The sequence below is a fragment of the Carettochelys insculpta genome, chromosome 11, assembly GCF_033958435.1.
Source record: "Carettochelys insculpta isolate YL-2023 chromosome 11, ASM3395843v1, whole genome shotgun sequence".
NCBI lineage: Eukaryota > Metazoa > Chordata > Testudines > Carettochelyidae > Carettochelys > Carettochelys insculpta.
The window spans coordinates 3,398,572-3,421,284 of NC_134147.1; the positions used below are offsets into that span (position 1 = coordinate 3,398,572).

The window sequence follows — 22,713 nt, forward strand, 5'->3', positions numbered from 1 at the left end:
AGAACAATCCTCTTCGTCATTCTGTGGAAGCAGATCCTGGCAGCTCATCGGTTTGAGTCACTGTGTTGACAAATGGCTCGAGCACGCAGAAGAGGAACAGGGTCTGCCGAGAGACAGGGCGGGTGGGGGAGGCCAATCTTGTGGGAAAGGAGGGAGGTGGACAGCACACTTGGATGGGGAGAGAAACGATGAATCAAGCCAATTAGAGCTCGGAGCTCTCACACGTCCCAGACAGCTCTCTCTGCCCAGGTCCAAGACAAGGGCTTGTCAATCATACTACAGGATCATGCAGCTATTATACAACCACCTGAGGCAACCATCGGTCATCTACCTGACAGCCATCCATCAGAGCTCGGACATCACAGGCAACCTGCAGCCCTCCAGTCGCCTGCTTCCAAACCCTCCGATCCGTGTCTGCTCCCCCTCACTCAGCGTCCTAGCTCCAGTACACAGAGGGCAGCTCAGGGCTGGGACATTTCTCTAGACGCACCCCTCAGAGCTGCACACTCTGGTACTGCAGGAGCCCCTGAGAACACAGCTCATCAGCCACCCAGAGGAGACAGGCCAGCTCATGGTAAGGGAAGCCCCTTGGTTCTGGAATCCCCATTGCATCCAGCCTAAAAGAGAGCAAACCTGAGGCGCGTGGGTCTGAAACGAGCTGGTGGATCTCAGGCTGGCTCCCAGGGGCTTGTATCTGCAGCACACCAGCCTGCACAGTGACGGCAATCAGAGGGGTGGCCGTGTCAGTCTGTATCCGCAAAAACAAGGAGAAGTCCTGTGGCTCCTTATAGACTAACAGATTTTTTGGAGCATAAGCTTTCGTGGGCAAAGACCCACTTCATCAGACCCACAACAGCTTATGCTCCAATAAACCTGCTAGTCTATAAGGCACCACAGGACTTCACAGTGACTGTCGTCAGGCTTTACGGCTGGGCCCTGAAGAAGGCCTCCCAGCGTAGGTACACTGGAGAAGGGGCTTCTGGCTCTGGTAACCCAGCCCCTCTGGGCAGCACTGTATGCACCAGGCTTGGCCAGTAGTTATGGCATCTGGGCCTTCTTGGTCCTGGGTTCCTCCTTCAGCTGCCACTGGCGAGGGTCTAAGGGCAGAGGCCTGCAAACTCATGTCGCCTCAGGGGACAAACGTCACCTGCATCTGCTCAAGTCAGCCTGTGACTCCCTGGGGGGTGGGGCGGGGTGGCACAAGTCAGGGGGAAAGTGCAAATTAGGTCAGTGGGTCACAGAAACTCAGTTACCATCCGGTAGGGGACTAATTATGGCAGCCATGGAGGTTGTGTGGGACACATGCCTCCCTTCAAGAGGCAGGAGTCCAAAGACAAGGAGCAGCAAGGCAGGCCCGGTGGTTCCCCTCCTGCGTGAGGCTGTCAAAGGAAGCTGAGGTGCAGAAGCGGAGGGCTGCTTCTCCGGTAACGTGGCCAGCAAGGCTTCCAGAGTGCAGCCCTTGGCCCCCTCTAGTCCTGGGTGCTATTGGAAACTCTTCCACACCTCCTCTGCCCCCAGCTGTCCTGCTGCAAACAGGACACGGCTAAGTGGCTCCACCACAAAGCTGCCTGAGTCTGGTCCAGTGTGGGTGGCTTCCCCTCTCTCCGGGAGCCAATCTCCAGACTTCCCAAAGTGACCTCAGTCTGATTCTGCTCGACTCTGCAATGATTTAGGTCTCAGCTCGAGTACTGTGTCCAGTTCTGGGCACCATGTTTCAAGAAAGGTGTGGAGCAGTTGGAGAAGGTCCAGAGAAGAGCAACAAGAATGATGAAAGGTCTCCAGAACGTGAGCCGTTTAGGGAAGACTGAAAGAACTGGGCTTGTTTAGTTTAGAAAGGAGAAGACTTAGAGGGGACATCATGGTGGTTTACAAGTAACTAAAACAGGGTTACAAGGAGGAGGGAGGAAAATTGTTCTCCTTCACCTCTGAGGAGAGGACAAGGAGCAATGGGCTTAAACTGCAGCAAGAGAGGTTCAGGTTGGACATTAGGAAAATCTTCCTCACTGTCAGGGTGGTTGAACACTGGAATAAATTGCCTAGGGAGGCTGTGGAATCTCCATCACTGGAGATATTTAAGAGCAGGTTAGACAGACACCTCTCGGGGATGATCTTGGTCCTGCTTTAAGGGCAGGAGGGTGGACTCGCTGACCTCTCTAGTCCCTTCCAGTTGTAGCGGTCTATGATGTGCCCCCGTTTTGTGCTCTTGCTCAGCTTCCTCTGCTGTTCCCCAGCAGCAGATCTGTCCCTCGCAGGCTCCCTTGCCCTTCCTTCCCCTCACTCCTACACACGCCGAGAGAGGCGCTTTGATGCCGCTGCCGTAAGAATAAAAAAATAAGTAGCTGTGAATGTACAAAGGGACTTCCACCAGCAATGCTGGCTGATGCTCCAGGGAGAAGAGCTCTGGTTCAAAGAGCACACTGCCGCCACCGTGTGGCACAGGAGGAACCCGCCTGCAGAGCTCGGCTACGGAGCTAAGCAGAGAATGGAGAGCAATTGTGGAAAATGAAGGCCTGTGACAAACAGGTTGGTATTGTTATCTGATTCCTGTAATAAAGAACTTAGCTGCTAAACGGATTCAGGTACGGACTGAGCAAGCTCCTAAACATCGAGGATTTCAGATGGTCACTATGCTGCCATCCAAGGGCACCTGGCTCTGTGAAGATACCGAAATCATCAAATCCTCCTGTCTGCGTATCACCTGTCACTTCTGCCAAAGGAGAATCAGTTAGCAGTACAGGGCCTATGACACACAGCTGAGTAGTCGGGATTCTCTGCAGAGTTGCCCATTCTAGCCTTAGGAAAAGGAACTTGACTAGGGATGTTAGCAATTACCCTGTTAACCAGTAAGCCTCACCTGTTTAGGATGAGGCTTACCAGTTACCTGCTGTGGGACAACAGCTGCTCCACCCCTGCGGGACCCCCTCGGTGGGAGACACTCCAGCACAGCCAGAACAGCCCTCGCCCGCAGTGGGCAGAGCCTGGGAGCGCTGTGGGCAGCCTGGTGCGTGGAGTCCCTGGCAGCACTACAGGCAGGGGTTCTCCAGCCCAGCCAGAGCATCCCTCGTCCGCAGCAGCCTGGGCATGCTGCATGTGGGAGCTCTCCAGCCTGCCCAGCCTGTCCGCGGTGACCCCATGAGAGCTGCTCCAGCCCAGCCTCGCCCCATTTACCTGGTTAACCTCTTAAACTTGATATTTAACTAATTAAACCACATTTTACAGCCCTGACCTCAGCTCCCTTCTTGCTAGCCAACACTGCTGTTGCAAAGGTTAACATCCAGCTTCCAAACCCAACGCCTTACACCGCATCAGCTCACGTAATCAAACGAGGCTGTAAAACCCCAGAGAGGACACTCCACCCAGACAGCTGTAAGCCCCCGAAGGATGTAAGCCCCCGCAGGAGAGGAATTGTTCAATCCCGTCAAATATAACTAGGAATCGCAGGTGCAACGGAGCAAAGAAGGACTGAGGCCAAGAGAGCAGGGGAAGCTTGCTTACAATGAGATTCAGATGCCTGGGAAGCAGTCTCCCATGGAAAGCGGCAGAACCACCTGCTCGGGTCGGCTAGCACTAGACAAAGCAGTGGAGAAGCGCCGGCAGGGTCCGGTCCTGCATCGATTTCCAGGACGATTATTAAGAAAGTGCTGATGAGGTCTTTCCCCCTTGCTAGGCTCCAACGGGCACCCCGGAAGCTGAAGGACAGAGAAGGCGTCTTGTCGCACGCCGTCGTCGTCGCAGGAATCTGTCCCTTTAAGAGCCCAAGCACCCTCTCAGTCTCTTTATTTAAGGGCTCACGGGTCCTGCTTCAAGGCGGATAACCCAGAGATTAATATGGAGCGAAGTAAATGAAGCTGGGAGCAGAGCAGATTTTACTAAAGCAGAAGCAAACGGCTAGAAGCGCAGCCTTGCAGCTCACCGGGATTTTCCTTTTTTACGTGAACTCAGCAGGCAATCTTCTGTTTTCTCTGAATAATACATGCATCAGGATTGCACTGTGGCTTCACGCTGCAATTCGGTCCCCTCTCCAACAGGTGGCAACAGGGACCTAGATTCGGAGCGGGTGATCTGAAGGAGAGAGCTGTGTAAACACCGGACATCTGTCTCTCTCAATTAAAGCTATTCCCTCCCGGGTCTTGTGTCTACAACTTGCGGTGAAAGTATCTGATTTTAACTGGTGTCAAATATTGATTTTTTTTCCCCTTCTCCATTATTGTGTGCATGTCACAGCCTGTTTGTTAATGGCTGTAGTAAATAATTCAAACTTTCAGGAGGCTGCCGCAGGCGAGCCAGAGTCGGTGGCCAGCGCTGGGGTCCACAGTCACGAGTCAAGAGACCGCTGGGTCAGGATGTTGGATCAGCTGAGTGGGGATACCAGGTGCCAGGGGCAGGAGACAAAGCGGAGATCAGAATCACAATCCAGCTGCCAGGAATCACACGGGTCAGAGCCCAGGAAATCAAGCCAGCTTGAGAGCCGGAAACACAAGGCACACAGTCCAGAGCAGGATGGAGCCTAGCTGTACACCCAGCATCCTGCTTCTGCTGCTGCCTCCGGTCAGGCCAGCAAGGCAATCAGCTGCTTGGGCACTCTGCCAATAAGACCTCCAAGGTGGAGCCTCAAAGTGGGCACCATCCTAACAGGTGGAGGACTGAGTGGAGCTGCAGGGTCATGACAAGCAGAACAGTGCAACCAGCAGACCAGGAAGCAGCCGAGCGATCAAATATTGACATCTCCAGGTGCCAAAAACAATCCAAGTGCCAACACACAAAGCTACAGGTGCCTCGCAAACCCATAACCTGGGTGTGAGAGAAACCACATCGCATGCTGCTGGCAGTGAACACTTTAACTCAGCCAGCCAGCCAAACCGGTAACCAACTCACTCGACGTCATCACTGGCGTAGGAAATCGGTGAGGCTAAGAACTTACCGAGGGACTGGACACGAATCTGAGTAAAAACAAAAGCCGCAAGTGCCATTAACCAGGAAACATCGGGACAGGGTGTTAAACCTCAGGCATCAGGGGTTCAGCAACTCTCTGCCAGGGCAGGCCTATGCTACAGACACAAGTCAAACTACACAGAGTGATTATTGTGGGGTCTGATGTCCGCGTTAGCCTTCTTCTATCCATGTCCCTTACTACAAGTGCTTCCACTGACTTAAGAGGGGCAGTGGGAGGGCAGAGAAGGAGGTCTGAGAGCTTGAGCAGCTGCAGGCTGGCTGGGAACAGGGCATCTGGGGGCAGACAGGCTCCGAGCAGGGCATCCGGGGTCAGCACCACATTCCTTCCAAGTCCAAATAAGAGCCCAACATTAACACAGACCCAGAATGCACATTCCCTCCTCGGCTAAAATCCCGCAGGTCTGTGCAAAATTCGTGTCAGTGGACAAGCGGTGGGTTGTTTGGATGGGTGTCAGGCAAGTCACGTGCATCATGAAAACCAGGCTGTGGGCATTGGAGCTTCGTTGCAGCATCTGTATCCACCCTGTACACTCAGCCAGCCCTCAGGAGCCTGGGAAGCATTGGGCTCCGCCGGGCATTCGCTTGAGTTTAACCCAGCCCCCTCTGAGCACTGGGGCTTCTCCCCTTTTCCTGGGGAAAATGATTCCACAGCCTAGGAGATCCCCGGCCAGTCAATTTCCTTACCAGGCACTCTTTAGTTAATATCATCCCATTCCTCCCAGTTACACCAGTGCAGGTCACCCAGCTCAGCTGGACTGCTTTCCTGGATCTGCACAGCTCAGAGCCAAGTGCCACCCAACCCAGGGGTGCTGGACTTCGGTGTCCTTTTCCCCAGCAGCACAGCAGGCCCCAGTGTCCTTCTGGCCCCCAGCCACATAGAGGGAGCACAGGTCCTGACCAGCAGTAGCTGCTGCAGCGCCCCAGGCAGCCAGCCAGCTCTTTCTGCTGTCCCATGACAAAGGTGTTTATTTCTGGCCATTGGACACTGCCGGGAACATAGGACCAGCCCTGAATGGGAGCAGCTCTGCTACCCTGTCGCGAGGCTCCAAACCACCCCAGGGCAGAGATGAGCACTGAGCCGGAACACGGGAGGGGGTGGAGAAAGATCCCTTCTTTTCTGCAGTCCCGATTTAGAAAGTAATGCTCCTGGAGGCTCCCCGCAGGGGGCCCGAGCGAGAAGCAGCACCCCAAGGGGGGTGGCTGATGCACTGGGGGCCGATTTGCTTAGAATGACAGACACAGCAGGACTGGGCAGTGTCCTGGAGCACAGCGAGGCCTCTCTCATCAGCCAGCAAACGGGCACGTCCAGGGCACGGGGGGGGGGGGGCAACTCCTCACCACCTGTAATGGGCCTTGGGGTGCAGGGAGACCAGGATAGGAAGGTGTCCTGCGAGCCCCAACCCTGTTCCGAATCCTCAGCCCTCCCTGCAGGGCAGAAGCGCTAGATCCTCTGACTCTGATTCACAGCTCCTTGCCTTGTGACCCGCAGGAGGTGTCTGTCCGTCTCCACACATCAGCACCGCACTGGCTCCACAGCCCTGGGAAGGGGGGCAGACGTATCCCCAAGGCAGGTGCCAGCTGCCAGCACGGTATGCCGTGCGCTCTCGAAAACACACTCCATTTTATCAGCTGATAACGGCAGCCTTAGCCCCACTGGGAGTTTGATCACGAAGCACAGCCCCATGTGCCAGGTACACGAGGCTGGACGCGCCTCTGCTGCTGGCCATGTACCAGGCATGTCCTCTGCGAGGAGATGCCGTTCCAGCTAATAGCTGGCGCACTGAGACACATGCTCTGCTGGGCTGGCTCCAGCTTGCCCGGGCTCTTGGCAGTGGGAACCTGCTGCTTCCCAGCTCAAGCACAGCTTGAAGGAGCGAGACAGATGAAGAGCTGGTCCTGTGTCAGGCACTCGTAATGGTCACAGGAGCCACTGACGCACCTCCTGCTCCCAATGTCTGTAGCCTCACAACCTCCATTGTACAGGTGGGAAACTGAGGCACAGATCAGCTGTGACGTGCCTAAGGGCACTGAGGGAGCCTGGCAGAGCCAGGAACAGAGCAAGCCTCCAGAACGGCTCATTAACCGCCAGGCCTCCTTAAGACCGACCCTTTGTCAGACAGGATCTGGACAAACTGGAGAAATGGTCCGAGGTAAATAGGATGAAGTTCAGTCAGGACATAAGCAAAGTACTCCACTCAGGAAGGGACAAACAGTTTCACACATACCAAGTGGGAAGTGGCTATCTGCAAGGAGTACTGCAGAAAGGGAGCTAGGGAGCTGAGCGGAGCACAAGCTAAATAGGACCCAACTGTGTGACACCATTGCAAAAAAAAAAGCCAACATCCTTCTGGGATGCATGAAGAGGAGCGTTGTGAGCAGGACAGGAGAAGTCCTTCTTCTGCCCTGCTCTGTGCTGCCTAGATCTCCCTGGGAGTCCTGGGCACCACATTTCAGGGGAGATGTGGACAAACTGGAGAAGGTCCAGAGAAGAGCAACAGAAGTGATTCAAGACACAGAAAACAGGACCCCTAAGGGAAGGCTGAAATAACTGCATTTCTTCATCTGTGAAAGAGAACACTGAGGAGGGCCATGACAATAGCTTTCAAGTACTGTGGCAGGGGCAGGCCAGAGGACTCTGGCAGAAAGGGAGACTGGAAGCCCAGAAGGGGAAAAGACCTGACAAATACAAGCAGAGGGCAGCAGGGCAACTACAAGAAGCTGGGAGGGAGCTGGCTCAGGCCGACTGGGGCCAGCTGACTCGACTGCTGGCTTGATGGAGGCCTTCAAAAACCCTCTAAAGTTGGAAGGTGGAGGAGAGAGCGGGTGGACAGAAGGAGCAGTGGAGGAGAGACAAAAGAGCAGAGCCCTGAGAGGGAGACAGACCAACTCCAGCTCATAGACAGCAGGGGAGGGAGTCCCAAGAGGAGAGGCTGGGCTCCCTACCACAGAGACACCGGCAAACCCCAGTCGCCGGGGGAAAGGGGCGAGAGGCTGACCGGGCAGTGGCTTGGGGAAGAGGAGTCCTTGCCACAGTGCCTAAAAAGGTGTTACAAAGAGGGAAGGAGAACAAATATTTTCTTCAGCCTCTGACAAGACAAGAAGCAATGGGCTTACGTTGTAGCAGGAACCTTTAGGTTGGACAAGAGTAGAAACTTCCTGTCCGAGTGGTCAAGGGCTGGATAAACTTCCTAGGAGGTTGTGAAATCACCATCGCTGGAGATGTTTAAGAGCAGGTTAGACAGACATCTGTCAGGGATGGCCTAGATGGCGCTTGGTGCGGCGACAAATGTAGGGGACTGGACTTGATGACCTCTTGAGGTTCCTTCCAGTCTTACGATTCCACAGGTCCACTGCTGTTCCCCAGGGAGCTTTTCCAGGAGAATCCCATCGCAGCTGGGCTTTAATTTTAGAGTCACTGAGGTGCACCGGGGGGAAGAGACCCACCCAGCTCCTTGCAGCGCTGAGAACCCGAACCCAGGACCAGGCTAGCACATGACAGCTAAGCATTTTGGGGAAAAGGCCTTTAGCCAGCAAGGTCTGCCACGGCCGGGTGTGTGTGCGCGCGCGCGTGTTGAGCCAGGGCTGCACAGGTGGCTTGAGTGGCGAGGGGGCTGTAGGCAGGGTTGTTTGTGGCTGTGGGGGCAGGGGGTCCGGTGTGAGGCTTGAGTTCCAGCACCTTTTTGCGCAGCAGGAAAGCGCTGCATATGAGTCACACCCTTCCTGGGCCCGGGGTTTGTTAACAAAAGCCACAAGGAACACAAGAACTCCCCCATCCAGCCTAGCTGGCACCCAGTCTCTAGAAGCTGCTCTGGCTTGGCCTTGCTGAGCCGCTCCTCTGCCAGGCTTGTGCTCCGAACTTCCAGCCTTCCTCACCAGCTCCAGTGCCACATAGGCCATCCACCAGCCTCATGCAGGAGCATCTCTTCTGCAACAGGCAGAACCTTCCAGGGCTCCATCCCCTCCGCTTTCCAACCTTCTCTCACCTCATCTGAAGGCAGGTTTTAATCACGTGATCTGCTGGCAGGACTGCACCCTGGCAGGATGTGGGCAGAGCTGCCGATTTGGTGGCAGCTTCAGGAGAAAGCTAGCAATGGTGAGCAGGACACACAACGGAACGGCTCTTGGAGCTCAGTGGACTAAGGAGCTCCCCAAGGTAAGCAGAACAGTCTCAGGGCCTCCCCTTTCCGACCAGGGCTGGCTCCCCATGCAGTAGTACAGAGACCAGACTACGGACAGCGGCACGCTCAGTCCTTAGCCACTTCCGACGCTCAGCTCCAGCTGGCCATCGTGGCCCACGCAGCCCCACACGCTCGGGGCACTGCCTACAAACATCCAGGAAGTCCCTTCTTTGTTCTCCTTCAAATGCATCCTGAATGCTCCTGTTGCCGGGAGGCCCATGTCAAACGGGCCCCTGGCAAGGCTGCCTGGGTGCTGAGCCCATCACCGACCAATGCTGGCCCACTGTGCCCTGCACCCATCTGCTGTCTCTTGCCTTCTGTTCAGATTGGCAGCCCCTTGGGGCAGGGACCATCCTGCTGTCCTTTGTTTGTCCAGAGTCAGGAGCAATGGGGCACCAGACCATGCTTAGGGATCCCAGATGTTAGCATAATACAAACCATAACTACAGAGCAACTGTGACAAGTCCCTTGTCGGCCCCCTTGGGGTTCTGCTTTTCCTGGTGGATTTTAGCGTGTGCCTCAGAGACTCCTGGTGGCCCTTCCGCTGTCTTGGGTCTTTCCAGAAGCAAAGGTCTCCACTTACCAAGCCATTCTCCTCATGGGCAAGTCACAAGAGGGGGAGCAAGCCCCCTTCACAAGGTTCTGATGCCTGTATCCTTTCACTAGGCTCTCCAAAGGAAAGGTGGGGAGAACCCAGGGACCCTAGATGGGAGGCAGCTGATGGGGCTTTTCCCCTGCCCCAAACACAGCAGCCTTTCCCCCGGCCATTTTTCCCACCGCTTCCCTCTAGCGCCTTCCCCTGTACCTGGCTGAGATGCTTCTCTCTTCCAAAACCTCGGTGCTCTCTTGCTGGTGCGCGCCTCATCTCCTTCCTTCCCCGCACAGGGGGGAGCCTTTTATAACAAGCCAGAAGGCCTTAACTGGCCACAGGTGTCTGATTAGTCATCAGAGAGGAACGATACTGCAGTGAGGAGCGACAGATACACCGGGCCTTACAACCAGCGCTTGGCCATCTACTTTCTGCTCAGAAGTGGGGCTGCTTGAACACAGCCTCCACCATGGGAAATGCACAGAGCTCTCTCTTTCCCACAGCGCCCGCTGTGGCTGACTGAGGAGCTGTGAGGTGCTCCAACCAGAAGCTCAGGAGGTCCTCCTCAGCCAAGGCCAGGTGGCAGTGCTTCCTGTCAGCTGAGCTTGGGAGAGATTCAAATGCCGCCCCGCTGACTAGCGGAGCTCCCCCAGTTAGATTTTTGGTTTTCACCGGTGGTGCACATTCACACCAGCCCTGGTGCACTTAAAACGTATTCCACACGTGGATGGAGGAGATTAGAGGCAACGTTGCTTGCTAGCCTGTGCTGCACTCTAGTCCCACTGCTGGAAGACCACGCCGGCACTCCCCTTTGCTCAGAGAGCATACGTGGGGATTAAGAGCCCATGGAGGCACTCACTGTTCCGCCCGCTTCTCGGGTTTCCCCACCAGCCGGAGGCCTGCTGGCAAACAGGGAGAGGTGACAGGTCTGCCACCTGAAGCCCTTCCAGCTGCTCTTTACAACTCTGGAACAAAGAGAGAGCCCCAGGATAGCACCTCCCGGGCACCAGGCCAAGTCTCTGCTGATCTGTGAGCTGGGAAAAACCAGGGGGCTGGGTATGTAAACAAGACCGTCCCCTGAGATAGGGTAATTTGCTAACTGTGCTATCTGCATACCTTAAATCTGGGGGGGGTTGTGCTTGGAGAAGCTTCAGCTGGGTGCGGAGGGAGCACACGGCTCTCGCAATGTTGGGTGCAACCAGCACGCACCTCACTTCACATGCCCGGGCTTAAAGTGAGTGTCGCTTTTGCTAAGCCTCTTCCACGCCTACATCTTGGAGCATAGGCCATTGACGAGCATTCGCCAGCATCCCCTGTCCTGGGTGAACTTTTCCAGTTCTGGCCAGGTGTACCCCATCTTTTCAGTGTCTGCCTTCAGGTCTCTATGCCAGGTGTGCATTGGGGGCCCTCTTCTCTGTCTCCCTCGTGGGTTCCAACTTAAGGCTTGCCTGGTGACAGTGCTGGCTGGTTTTCTGAGGGTACGTCCAATCTATTGCCATCTTCTCTTCCTGATTTCTTCTTCGGCAGGAACTTGGTGAGTCAGTTGCCACTGGTCTTAGTTGTTGATGGCGTATGGCCAGTGGAGCCGGAGGATTTTACGGAGGCAATTACCGATAAACGTCTATAGACGTAAACCTGTGGAATCTGGCAACCCTGTGCAAGGGCAAGGGTAAACACAACGTCTCAGGGGCCACGAGCAGAACGCCAACGAGCCACATGTGGTCCTTGGGCTGGAGGTTGCCCACCACTAGAGTGACAGAGCCTGCCTGCAGGTGTTCGAGTGGGACGGAGGACAGCAAATGGCAGTACTCCACCCCCCACAGCCACAGATTAGGTGGATGCTTTGGTTAAAATCACTACCATTGGAACAGTCAGTGGTCTCTTTCATTTGCCATTATTAGACTTCACAGGATCGTAGATTAGGGTTGGAAGAGCCCTTGGGAGGCCACCTAGTCCCACCCCCAGCTCGAAACAGGACCAACTCCAACTGATTGTCCCACCGGGGCTTCCGAACCCATTCCCCCGTCAGATGGGTGGGGGCAGCTCACCTGCCGAAGGATCAGGCACTGAAACCCCTGCGCAACGCCCATGGAGCTGCACCCGTCCGTTCCAAGCGCCCCCGTGTCATCTGCACCCTCCCAGCCGAGTAGACCCATCGTGTTTCCAGCCTTCCGTTGCTACTGCAACGCAGCCCTCGGTGCGACGGAGCAGCTCTGCCGGCGCACTCTGTGCTCCCCAGGCCCACCCACTCCTGCACCGACGAGACCCCCGAGTCTGGTCTCTGTAAGGAAGAGGTCTGTCTTCTAAGGGGCCGTGTGCCCTGTGGCTCCTCCACCTGCCGGAAACAGAAGCAGCAGGAGCTCAGCCCCTTGCGCTGGCCCCTAAATCTCCTTCAGAAGTCGACTGTGCCTTAAAACGAAAGCTTCGAATCGGCACAAACTGAGGCAGCGAGCTGAGCGCATTGCCACCTACCGGTACTGCCTGGCCCTGCCCTGCAGCTGGCAACACACAGACACACACACCCCGGCCCCTTGTCCCAGCAACCACGCCAACACACACACCCCGCCTCCTTCTCCCAGCAACCACGCGCGTGCACACCCACCGCCCCATTGTCCCAGCAACCGCGCGCACACACCCCGCCTCCTTCGCCCAGCAACCACACGTGCACACACCCACACCACCCCATTGTCCCAGCAACCGCACACACACACCCCGCCTCCTTCTCCCAGCAACCACGCGCGTGCACACCCACCACCCCATTGTCCCAGCAACCGCACACGCACCCCACCTCCTTCTCCCAGCAACCACACGTGCACACACCCACACCACCCCATTGTCCCAGCAACCGCACACACACACACCCCGTCTCCTCCTCCCAGCAACCACGTGTGCACACACACACCCACCACCCCATTGTCCCAGCAACCGCGCGCACACACCCCACCTCCTTCTCCCAGCAACCATGCGCGTGCACACCCACCACCCCATTGTCCCAGCAACCGCGCGCACACACCCCGCCGCCTCCTCCCAGCAACCACACATGTGCACACACACACCATTGTCCCAGCAACCGCACACGCACCCCGCCTCCTTCTCCCAGCAACCACACGTGTGCACACCCACACCCACACCACCCCATTGTCCCAGCAACCGCACACACACACACCCCGTCTCCTTCTCCCAGCAACCACGTGCGTGCACACACACATCCCCACCCCATCGTCCCAGCAACCGCACACACACACACCCCGTCTCCTCCTCCCAGCAACCACGCGCGTGCACACACACATCCCCACCCCATTGTCCCAGCAGCCACGCACACACACCCCCCGCCTCCTTCTCCCAGCAACCACGTGCGTGCACACACACATCCCCACCCCATTGTCCCAGCAGCCACGCACACACCCCGCCTCCTTCTCCCAGCAACCATGCGTGTGCACACCCCCCCCATTTTCCCAGCAACCGTGCACACCCCCCGCCTCCTTCGCCCAGCAACCACACGTGCACATACACCCCCCACCCCATTGTCCCAGCACCCACACACACACACACACACCGCCTCCTTCTCCCAGCAACCATGCGCGTGCACACATACATCCCCACCCCATTGTCCCAGCAACTGTGCGCACATACCCCACCTCCTTCGCCCAGCAACCACACGCGTGCACACACACACACACCACCCCATTGTCCCAGCAACCGCACACACACCTCCTTCTCCCAGCAACCCATGCGCGTGCACACCCCCCCCACCCCATTGAGCCAGCAACAGCGTGCACACACCCTCCTTCTCCCAGCAACCACGTGTGCACGCACACACACACGCACACCATTTTCCCAGCAACCGTGCACACACCCTGCCTCCTTCTCCCAGCAACCACACACGTGCATACACACACACCCCACCCCATTGTCCCAGCAACCACACACACACCCTGCCTCCTTCTCCCAGCAACCACACACGTGCACACACACACACCCCACCCCATTGTCCCAGCAACCACACACACACCCTGCCTCCTTCTCCCAGCAACCACGCACATGCACACACACACCCTATTGTCCCAGCAGCCATGCACACACACCCCGCCTCCTTCTCCCAGCAACCACGCGCGTGCACACACACACACACACACACAGCATTGTCCCAGCAACCGTGCACACCCCAACTCCTTCTCCCAGCAACCATGAGCGCGCACACACACACACCTACCCACCCTTTGTCCCAGCAACTGCACACACACACACACCTTGTCCCAGCAACCGCCCGCGCACACACACAGCCTGCCCCTTTGTCCTAGCAACTGCACACACACACCCCGCCTCCTTATCCCATCAACCCCATGCATACACCCCGCGCCTCTGTATGCCCCACGCCAAACCCCCTCTTCCAGACCGGTTCCCCACCCTCCAGGGGAGTGCTAGCAGCTGCCCGGGCAAAGGCGGAGGAGTCCGGTCACGCGGCCTCACACCACCGGAGCTTTTGACCGTGCTTCAGTACTTTGGCCTGGCTCGTCTTTAGAAGCCAGCGGCAAGCAACTCAGCCCTGCACTGCGCTACAAGCCAACCCTGCCCTGTGCCTGGCAATGGACCAGGTCTCTCGGGCAGGCTGCGTTAGCCAGTCGCCGGCTCAGGGGCCTGGGAGCTGGGAGCGCTGGGGTCTAGTCCTACCTCTGCCACTGACTCGCTGCGTGATTTTGGACAAACCACACCGCTTCCCCGTGCCTCAGTTTCCCCATCAGTAAGAGAGCGATCCCGTCCCAGTCGGGCGCTTTGCTGCGGCGCTTACGCACGCTGCACAAGCATCTGAAGGCGTTTGGATAGACCATGCTGGAGACCTCTGCATGCCCGGCCAGTACAGATCACAATTCCCCCCAGGCTGCTGAGCTTGCACAGCAAGCATTGCCTTCAAAGGGGCGGTTGGGGAGTGGGGGCAGATTTGTGGAGTTCAGCCCTGTCTGAATCACGCCCTGCGTGCTGGTGAATGGTGCCCGCTCTGGAGACCAAGGTCACCTTGTTAGAAGTGACCAGAGACCATGTGGGCAGCAGCCAGGCCAGCTCCCTGCCCACAGCAGCTGGGGACACCTCGGAAAAAGAAGGAAACCTGAGCTGGGAGCTGGCCCAGCTGCCAGCAGCTGGGGGAGACCCTTCCAAAGGTCCCCCCAAAACACCTGCCCCATGTTCTCCCCAAAGTAGCATTAAGAAGCCAACGTAGTAGGGAGCTCAAGATGGGGCTGATTTCAGGATCCCCAGATGAGCCTGGAAGATGACCCCTCAGTGGAGGTAATTATCCAAGGGCTCTGCTCTGAACACTGTTCCCCTGCTGGCCTTGTGAAGCATGAATGCTGCTTTCTTGTTAGCTGGAGCGAGCATTGCTGGACCAGAGGAGACCAATCAGACCCCAAAGCAATAAGGCAGACTGGACCTAGAGACCCCTGAATGCAGCCGGTCCCAAAGCAACAACGCACCGCTCAAGATGAAGGGACTACTGCATCCCACTGAAGCTGGAGGGGGAATTTAGGGACTCCAAACCCAGAGGGACCCGCACAGAGTCCCACCCCTCAGCTCACCCACGGGCAAGAAATCCTGTTTGAAATTGGGGCAGAAAACAAAGGTCTGCAACCCTGACAGGGCCAGAACCGAGCGACTGGCCAGTGGCACCCTTTGCTGAAGGCAGCTTCCAACGGCACCTTAAGGAACGTGGCCGAACGAGACGCTCCAGGTGCTGGGTGCACCGAGGGGGAAAGGCCGTGTGCAGGCCACACTGAGGGGGACAGCCAGGTGCGGGTAACTAGGGCTGAACGTGAAGCCCGATGACGTTTTGCGGATTCTTGTTCTCAATACACACCAATTCCACGTTCTGCAGCAAAAGGGGGAGGCCCCAGTTAAGCCCCTTTGCCAAGGGCAGGGCTCTGATCGCCCTTTAACCTGGGGAGGTGTCTGTTGTGTGGCTGGTGGTGTTGCCCCAGCAGTAGCATGGGTAGCAGGGACAGCTCAGAACATCTCTTATTAATGCGCTGCTTTCGGTCGCCCCCATTGGCTGGGTTACCGCCATGCTGCCTGTAAAACCTGCCCCGGGTGGCCGTTCAGGAAGCAGCGAAATAGCCCCCAGTCATGGCCCAATTCTATACCATACCCTCCCTCATCTCCTGTGCCACATGGCTGGGCACTGCTAGAGAACTGCCACGTTCCACCCCAGAGCTGGCCGCAACCAGCCATCAGATAACCCCACACAGAGAAAGCGAACTCTTTGCACCTGCGGCTAAGGAGCCCGCCAGCAGATAATGGGGAGGTACATGAAGAGAGAAGGGGCTTCTCAAGAGCACCGGCTGCACCTGCTCTGATGTCCCCAGCAACTGTCCTGAGCCTGTTTCCCTTCACTGCTCAGCCTGAGAACGGCCAGTGGGACAGCCAGGCCAGACACCTTCTCGCCAGAGCCAGCTCCTTGGCCAGTCCCACACATGCTCCCATGTCCATTAGTAACACGAGTCATGTCCTCCCAAAAGCTCCTGCTGCGGCTACTCTAACCCTCGGGGCGCCTGACGTCATGGAGAGTTGACATGGGAACCAGGACAATGTCAACAATCCCCAACTGCAGAATGAAGTCGGGAGGCAGAGGACGGACAGCTGCCACGAGGAGGAGCGGAGGAAGGGCTGACTGGTGAGCCCTGGAGGCTCAGCGGCCAGGCAGCTTGGCCCTGTACTGAAGTCCTGATTTTCCCGTGGCAGCACTAACGCCGGACATGCCAGCTGCGAATGAGAGCGTAAACACCACACCTCGAGGCTCAGGGAAGGGAGAGCAAGAGGCTGTTTGCAGATAATGCCCAGCACTCAGCGATGGGCCAAACCGGCGATGGTTTCCAGCAGCATTTACAGCCTGGTATCCTCCCGTTACAGCACAGGGCTCTCAGCGGCTCAGATCCAGGCGTGCCCCCGTCCTACTCCAGTCCAAGCCCATTTCCCTCTCCCTCGGCCTGACTGCACCACGCCTTACGGGTGGCAGAAGCAGCCACAAATGCACACCCTATGCCCAGCATAAGGGGGCTCTGTTGGCGCCCGCTCGGCACCTGACTGGGAGGCACAGCGGAAGTCTACGGCAACGTGCCTATTCAGAGCCAACAGGGTGTGAAGGAGCCTGGCCGGGGGCAGACGTTGGGAGCGCAAGTGAGCTCAACCTGACTCCGGGCAAGATGCTCACAAAGGCACGGTGTGAACAAACAGGGCACCCAGGGGCTCGTCCTCCTGCGGCAGTGGCCACGGGTCCCTGATAACGCTGGATGGCACAGCACAGGCAACCAAAGTGTGAGGCGTACGGGGACGGTGTCCCCTGACCAGGGGAAGGATGCTGACCGTCAGGCTGGGCGACACATTGCACCACCAGCCATAATAAAACAGGGGCCGGCCTCAGACATTCAAAGCAGCTCCCTGCAGCATATGGCCAATCCCCCCAGCTCAGCAGGGAGCAGAAAAGCCAAGCAAGAGCCATCTCCCCAGCTCGCGCGCACACACAGAGCTGTGGCAGGTCGTGTCCAGCACTCCTGACAGGTCACGTTGGGGGTTGCTCAATCACTTGGGAGCCAGTGGGTCTGTCACAGACAGATACGTTCAGCTAGTCAGTCAATCGTCCTTCTTCTGCCCCTGGGAAACAAGCCACAGACTGGTTTACTGGCTACCTGGACTGGATCCATCTCGGAATCCACTGCTGCCCAATGGCCATTAGTGGTCTTCTTCCCACCACCTGAAAAGTTGGACCCAGAAGAAACCATTTTATGACCCAGGGAAGCCCGCAACAGGCTGGGGATCTCCCCAGGACTCACAATCGGATCGTGCAATAAGCAAGAGCCAGCAGAAAAGCACAGACTAAAAGTCTCATGAATTTCTGGGGACACAACCTCATCTCATGAGCCAGTAGGTTGGAGAAGGCTCAGAAACCAGAGGGGCACAGGCAAGCATGTACCAGGAGGAAGAGACAATTTGCTTTTAACCAGAGAGAATCTCAAAGAGCAGCCTAGAGAGGAGGCTGTGTTTCCATCTGCAGCAGGGAGATTACGCCTAGTTCCTCTTTCCCACTGAAGCAGAACCTTGGTCCCCCTCAGCCTCCTGCACCTCCATTGAAACTCCGTGTAACCTAGCCCGGAGAATGGCAGAACTCACCTGTGGGGATACCTACAACAAGCACAAGATCCCACCAGCCAGAGGCTCATGTTTCAGAGCCCTACCCGGGCCCCACAGCTACACACCCGTCCAGGCAGTATATTAGCAGCGTGGCTTCCAGGCCTAGCCAGCTCCAAAGCGCTCCGGTACAGTTCTTACCATGTGAGGGTTGTCGTAGTAGACGCCGATGGAGCAGAGCTTTGGAGAGATGCTGCAGCTCTCCGTGTACAGCTCACCAGACTCGTCATAGGGTCCCACTTTGAACTTGTAGGCCACGATGATGTTCTGGATAGGGGGCGAGCCAGCACTCACAACCACCTCTGTGAAGAGGCCCGAGTAGACGGCAAAGCCAAAGAGAGTGAGCAGCAGGAGCACAAGCAATGCCCCGATCAGGCCAATGAGCACCCAGTCAGCCATGATTCCTGGTGCCTCACTCTCCACTCACAAATGCCTGGCAAGAGAGGAGAAAGAGGAGGAGGGTGAAGCCAACCTTAGGAGACAGCGATCTGCTTCTCAGGTACTTTCCAGCCACAACAGCCACCCTCCTCTTCCAGTTCCTCTTGTTTCCACAAAGCTGATGAACAAGTGAAACAAAAGCTAAGGCCAGCACTCAACTAACTGACCCCACAGCCTGTTAACCAGGGGATTGGGAGGCACAGTTTGTCATGTCTAGAAGGGGGCATCACCAACTCTTCCGAGATGCAACCAGGCAAGACCAACATGTCACCAGGTTGGGGATCCAGGTCACTGGGGATTTATTTAGGGTACAGTGGACAAGGGAGAAGGTTAATGACAGTGAAAGAGATCATCTGCCTTCTATCCTACTGGCAAAGAGCTCTGTGGAAGAGGCCCCCTCCTTAAAGAGGGCTGGGGTACAACTGACGTGACTTCGACCAGATCATTCTAACTGCACCCCAGTGAGAAGAAGCGAGAGGTACAGTCTGCAAGGCAACACCTCCAAGCTAACACTGCTTCATTTCTTTACCTGATTTTTACATCTGAAAGAGCTTTTAACATGGTAACTGACTTTCCAGTTTGTGTCGTTTGCATCCTGTCTTCTCTTGGCTCACCCCAATGAAATGCGTGGTGAATTTCACTGGCCTGTTTTCACGCATGAGCAAGCTGCTGTTGTGTTTAGCTTTCCAACAAGCCTGGGGAGGGCGGAGGCGGGGGAATGTCAACCGAATACAAGGAAGAAAGCTTAGATTTTAGTTTCCCTATGACCATTTCTCTGTGGTCAAGGAGTTTTGAACAGATGCTAAACTTGGGACTGAGGTTAAACTCAAGAGCACCCATTAACACCAATGCAAGCATAGTCAGCCACAAACACTTTAATGTCAGACAGACGCATCCCTGGTCTAACTCCACTCACTGCAGGGGGATTAGTCCCATTATATATTATGTTACGACTCACCTGACAGTCAGAAGGCCGGAGCTAGCAGCAGCTCATGATATCTGCTAGATTCTTGACCAAGGATCCACGTCTCTAAAACAGGAGGGAGATATTATCGCTATCTTCTTTCTTAATAACTGCAGCATGAAAACAACCCCCCCAAACGCGCACACACCTTAGAACTAAACAGTCACCCTACCCATTGCATGTGTGTGTTACTGTGCTCCCTTAGAAAAGGAACTGGGATCCGTTTCCCCTGCCCACTTGGTCTGGGATCGTTAAGCCACATCAGAATTGGCTGAGAGACTCCATTCAGAAAGAGATCACCTTGCAAAGCTGCGGACTGGAGAAGAGTTTAACAATACCGATTAAGAGATTTCTTTCCACAATCTAAGATCAAACGTTTCATGACAAGAAACTCCAGATGACGGGCCTTGAGCTGGCACTGGTGCAGTGGATTATTCTGCTATGCGAGTGCATCTCAGGTTATGCCCACTGTGCAGCTGGGCGCATGCATCTCAGGGCAGGGGTCTGAGTCATACTAACTCTGCTTCAGATAAAAACACCAGCAGGGCTAGGTAGCACAGGCAATGGCTCAAGCTAGCCTCCTGATTACAAGCCTCCCCAGACTTTCTGGATACATACTGAGCAGCTAGTAAAGGGGCAAAATGACAGCCACATTCTGCTATCAATTAAATCTGGCATAAATCTGCAGTAACTCCATTGAAATCAGTAGTTATTCGGGATTTACCAGGGTGCAGAATTTGACCCTATGTTTCTATTTGTTTCTAAAACTTACCTAATATAAATGTTAGCCGTAAAATCACTCCAATTATATCAGCCCCACACACAAAAGAAAGAGAAGCAAGCTTGAACAATTGAGACAGGACTACAATCAGTGCTTGTCAAAAATTAGGAGGAGGTAAACAAAGCCCCCACTGCAGAGAGGTTAGAGACAAGCACAGAAAGTGGAATCAGTTCTCAAATCACATCCACCCCCTCCTCTACTCTGGCAGCTGCTCAATTTCCCTCAAGTTCCCAACCTGTCTGCTTTTTATGTCAGTTGCCTTCTGCTTCCTGGTTCACGTGCACCAGCCTGATGAGGTCACAGCACTCGTGCACCATCTGGGAAGCCGATATACATTTTTCCTGCCATTCCTTAAAGAGCCACTAATGCTCTATGGAAAACTAATGGGACACATGCACGTTTCAATGTTCTATCCCGAGGGAAAGGCAGAAGGCAGCTGGGGGCTGTTTCTAGGATTCCAGAGATCAAAACAGACTCTGCTCCTTATTCCGCACCTGAGTCATAATCCCCCGTGACAACTGCTCAGCTAATTATAAAGTCACAAACAGAGGATTATGGGCTCCAGGTAAGGGCTAAACAACAGAAATGGAACAAGCCCTTGGGGCTGGAGGCCACTGGGACCCCACAAGGCTAGTTACAAATCACATTTGTTGCTAGCCTGATTTTTCTGATCAGCACAGGTGGAGATTTTTTTATTCGAACGAGATCCATGCTCACCACAGACTAGTGCGAAATCCCTGAAATCAATAAATAATCCTTCATTGTCAATTTTCCCCTCCGTTGCAAGACTGACAAAGAAACCCCTGTATTCAGAGCCAGGTAAAGTTCAGGGGGTTATTTTAAATACTGTTTGGGATCTTCCCGAAGTTGCACCAAAAAGAGTCACACACAACCAGGTACCCTGGTGATCGGCGGGGGAGAAAAACACAGGGGAGCCCAGGGCACTGGAGCAAAGATTTGGAGGGTGACCATAGAATCCTAGGCTGGAAGGGACCTCAGCAGGTCATCTAGTCCAGCCCCCATCGTGGGAGAGTACAGGGGGCATCCCAGGAGCCGTTTGGCACGCCGAATATCTGCCTGTTCCTCAGAGATTTCCTCCTCTTTGGACAAAAGCGAGGCAGAAATTGCTTGTGCTAGTCAACCCCCTGGCCTGGCAAGACTTGTCCCTGAGCAAGGCCCTTTTGGCACACCCAGCGCCCCTCAGCCCAGCCCCACGGAGTCGAACTCCTCATGTCAATCCTGCTCCCTGGGAAACACTGTGAAAACAACAACTCCCCCCGCTGGGATCCGGCATGTTAGTCCCCACAGCAACCCAGCGGTCTGCAGCAAGGGCTTACCAGCACTAAGTGCCAGTCTTCTCCCAAAGCTGTCTGTGATCCCCCAAAGGCTGGCGGTGCCTGTCTCCCCCGCACCCCCAGGATCCCCCGAATGCAGCTCTCTCCTCCCACCTCACCAGGGATTCCCCCAAGTGCCAGTCACCCCCTCAGCTCCTGGGGGATCCCTTGAGTGCTTGTGGTATCTCTTGCCCCTCGCCACTCACAATCCGCCAAATGCCAATCTCCCCCCTACCCGACAAGGGCTTTCCCCCCCAGTGCCAGTCTCAACCCACACCCAGAGGGGCTCCCCCCCCCAGTGCCAGTCTCAACCCACACCCAGAGGGGCTCCCCCCCCCAGTGCCAGTCTCGCCCCCCACACACAGGGGCTCCCCCCCCAGTGCCAGTCTCACCCCACACCCACAGGGGCTCCCCCCCAGTGCCAGTCTCACCCCACACCCACAGGGGCTCCCCCCCCAGTGCCAGTCTCAACCCACACCCACAGGGGCTCCCCCCCAGTGCCAGTCTCGCCCCCCACACACAGGGGCTCCCCCCCCCAGTGCCAGTCTCCCCCCACACCCACAGGGGCTCCTCCCCCAGTGCCAGTCTCACCCCCCACACACAGGGGCTCCTCCCCCAGTGCCAGTCTCACCCCCCACACACAGGGGCTCCCCCCCCCAGTGCCAGTCTCACCCCACACCCAGAGGGGCTCCCTCCCAGTGCCAGTCTCACCCCACACCCACAGGGGCTCCTCCCCCAGTGCCAGTCTCACCCCCCACACACAGGGGCTCCCCCCCCCAGTGCCAGTCTCGCCCCCCACACACAGGGGCTCCCCCCCAGTGCCAGTCTCACCCCCCACACACAGGGGCTCCCCCCCCAGGGCCAGTCTCGCCCCCCACACACAGGGGCTCCCCCCCCAGTGCCAGTCTCACCCCCCACACACAGGGGCTCCCCCCCAGTGCCAGTCTCACCCCACACCCACAGGGGCTCCCCCCCCCAGTGCCAGTCTCACCCCCCACACACAGGGGCTCCCCCCCAGTGCCAGTCTCACCCCCCGCACACAGGGGCTCCCCCCCCCAGGGCCAGTCTCGCCCCACACCCACAGGGGCTCCCCTAGTCCCAGTCTCGCCCCCGCCCCCACAGGGGCTCCCCCACAGCGCCGATCTCCCCCCACCCACAGGGGCTCCCCCAGGGCCAGGCTCCCCCCGCACCCCTCGGGGCCAGGTCCGCCCCCCGGCCGGTCCCGCGCCCCACTCACCCGCGGGGTGGCAGCGGGTCCGGCTCGGCGCTGCCCGCTCCCGGCTCAGCCTCGGGCGCTCGCGGCG

General features: G+C 56.7%; 1 protein-coding gene across 1 annotated transcript in view; it reads right to left on the minus strand.

Annotated features, from left to right (window-relative positions):
* The window catches only part of TEX264 (testis expressed 264, ER-phagy receptor), a 109,113-nt gene extending 86,400 nt beyond the window's left edge, over nt 1–22,713 (minus strand). Inside the window, exons 1-3 of the mRNA XM_075005739.1 lie at nt 22,647–22,713; nt 19,289–19,360; nt 18,034–18,325 (exon numbers count right to left, since the gene is read on the minus strand). Coding sequence (XP_074861840.1) covers nt 18,034–18,291 — 258 coding nt within the window. The 5' untranslated portion in view covers nt 18,292–18,325; nt 19,289–19,360; nt 22,647–22,713. The remainder of the gene's footprint in view (nt 1–18,033; nt 18,326–19,288; nt 19,361–22,646) is intronic.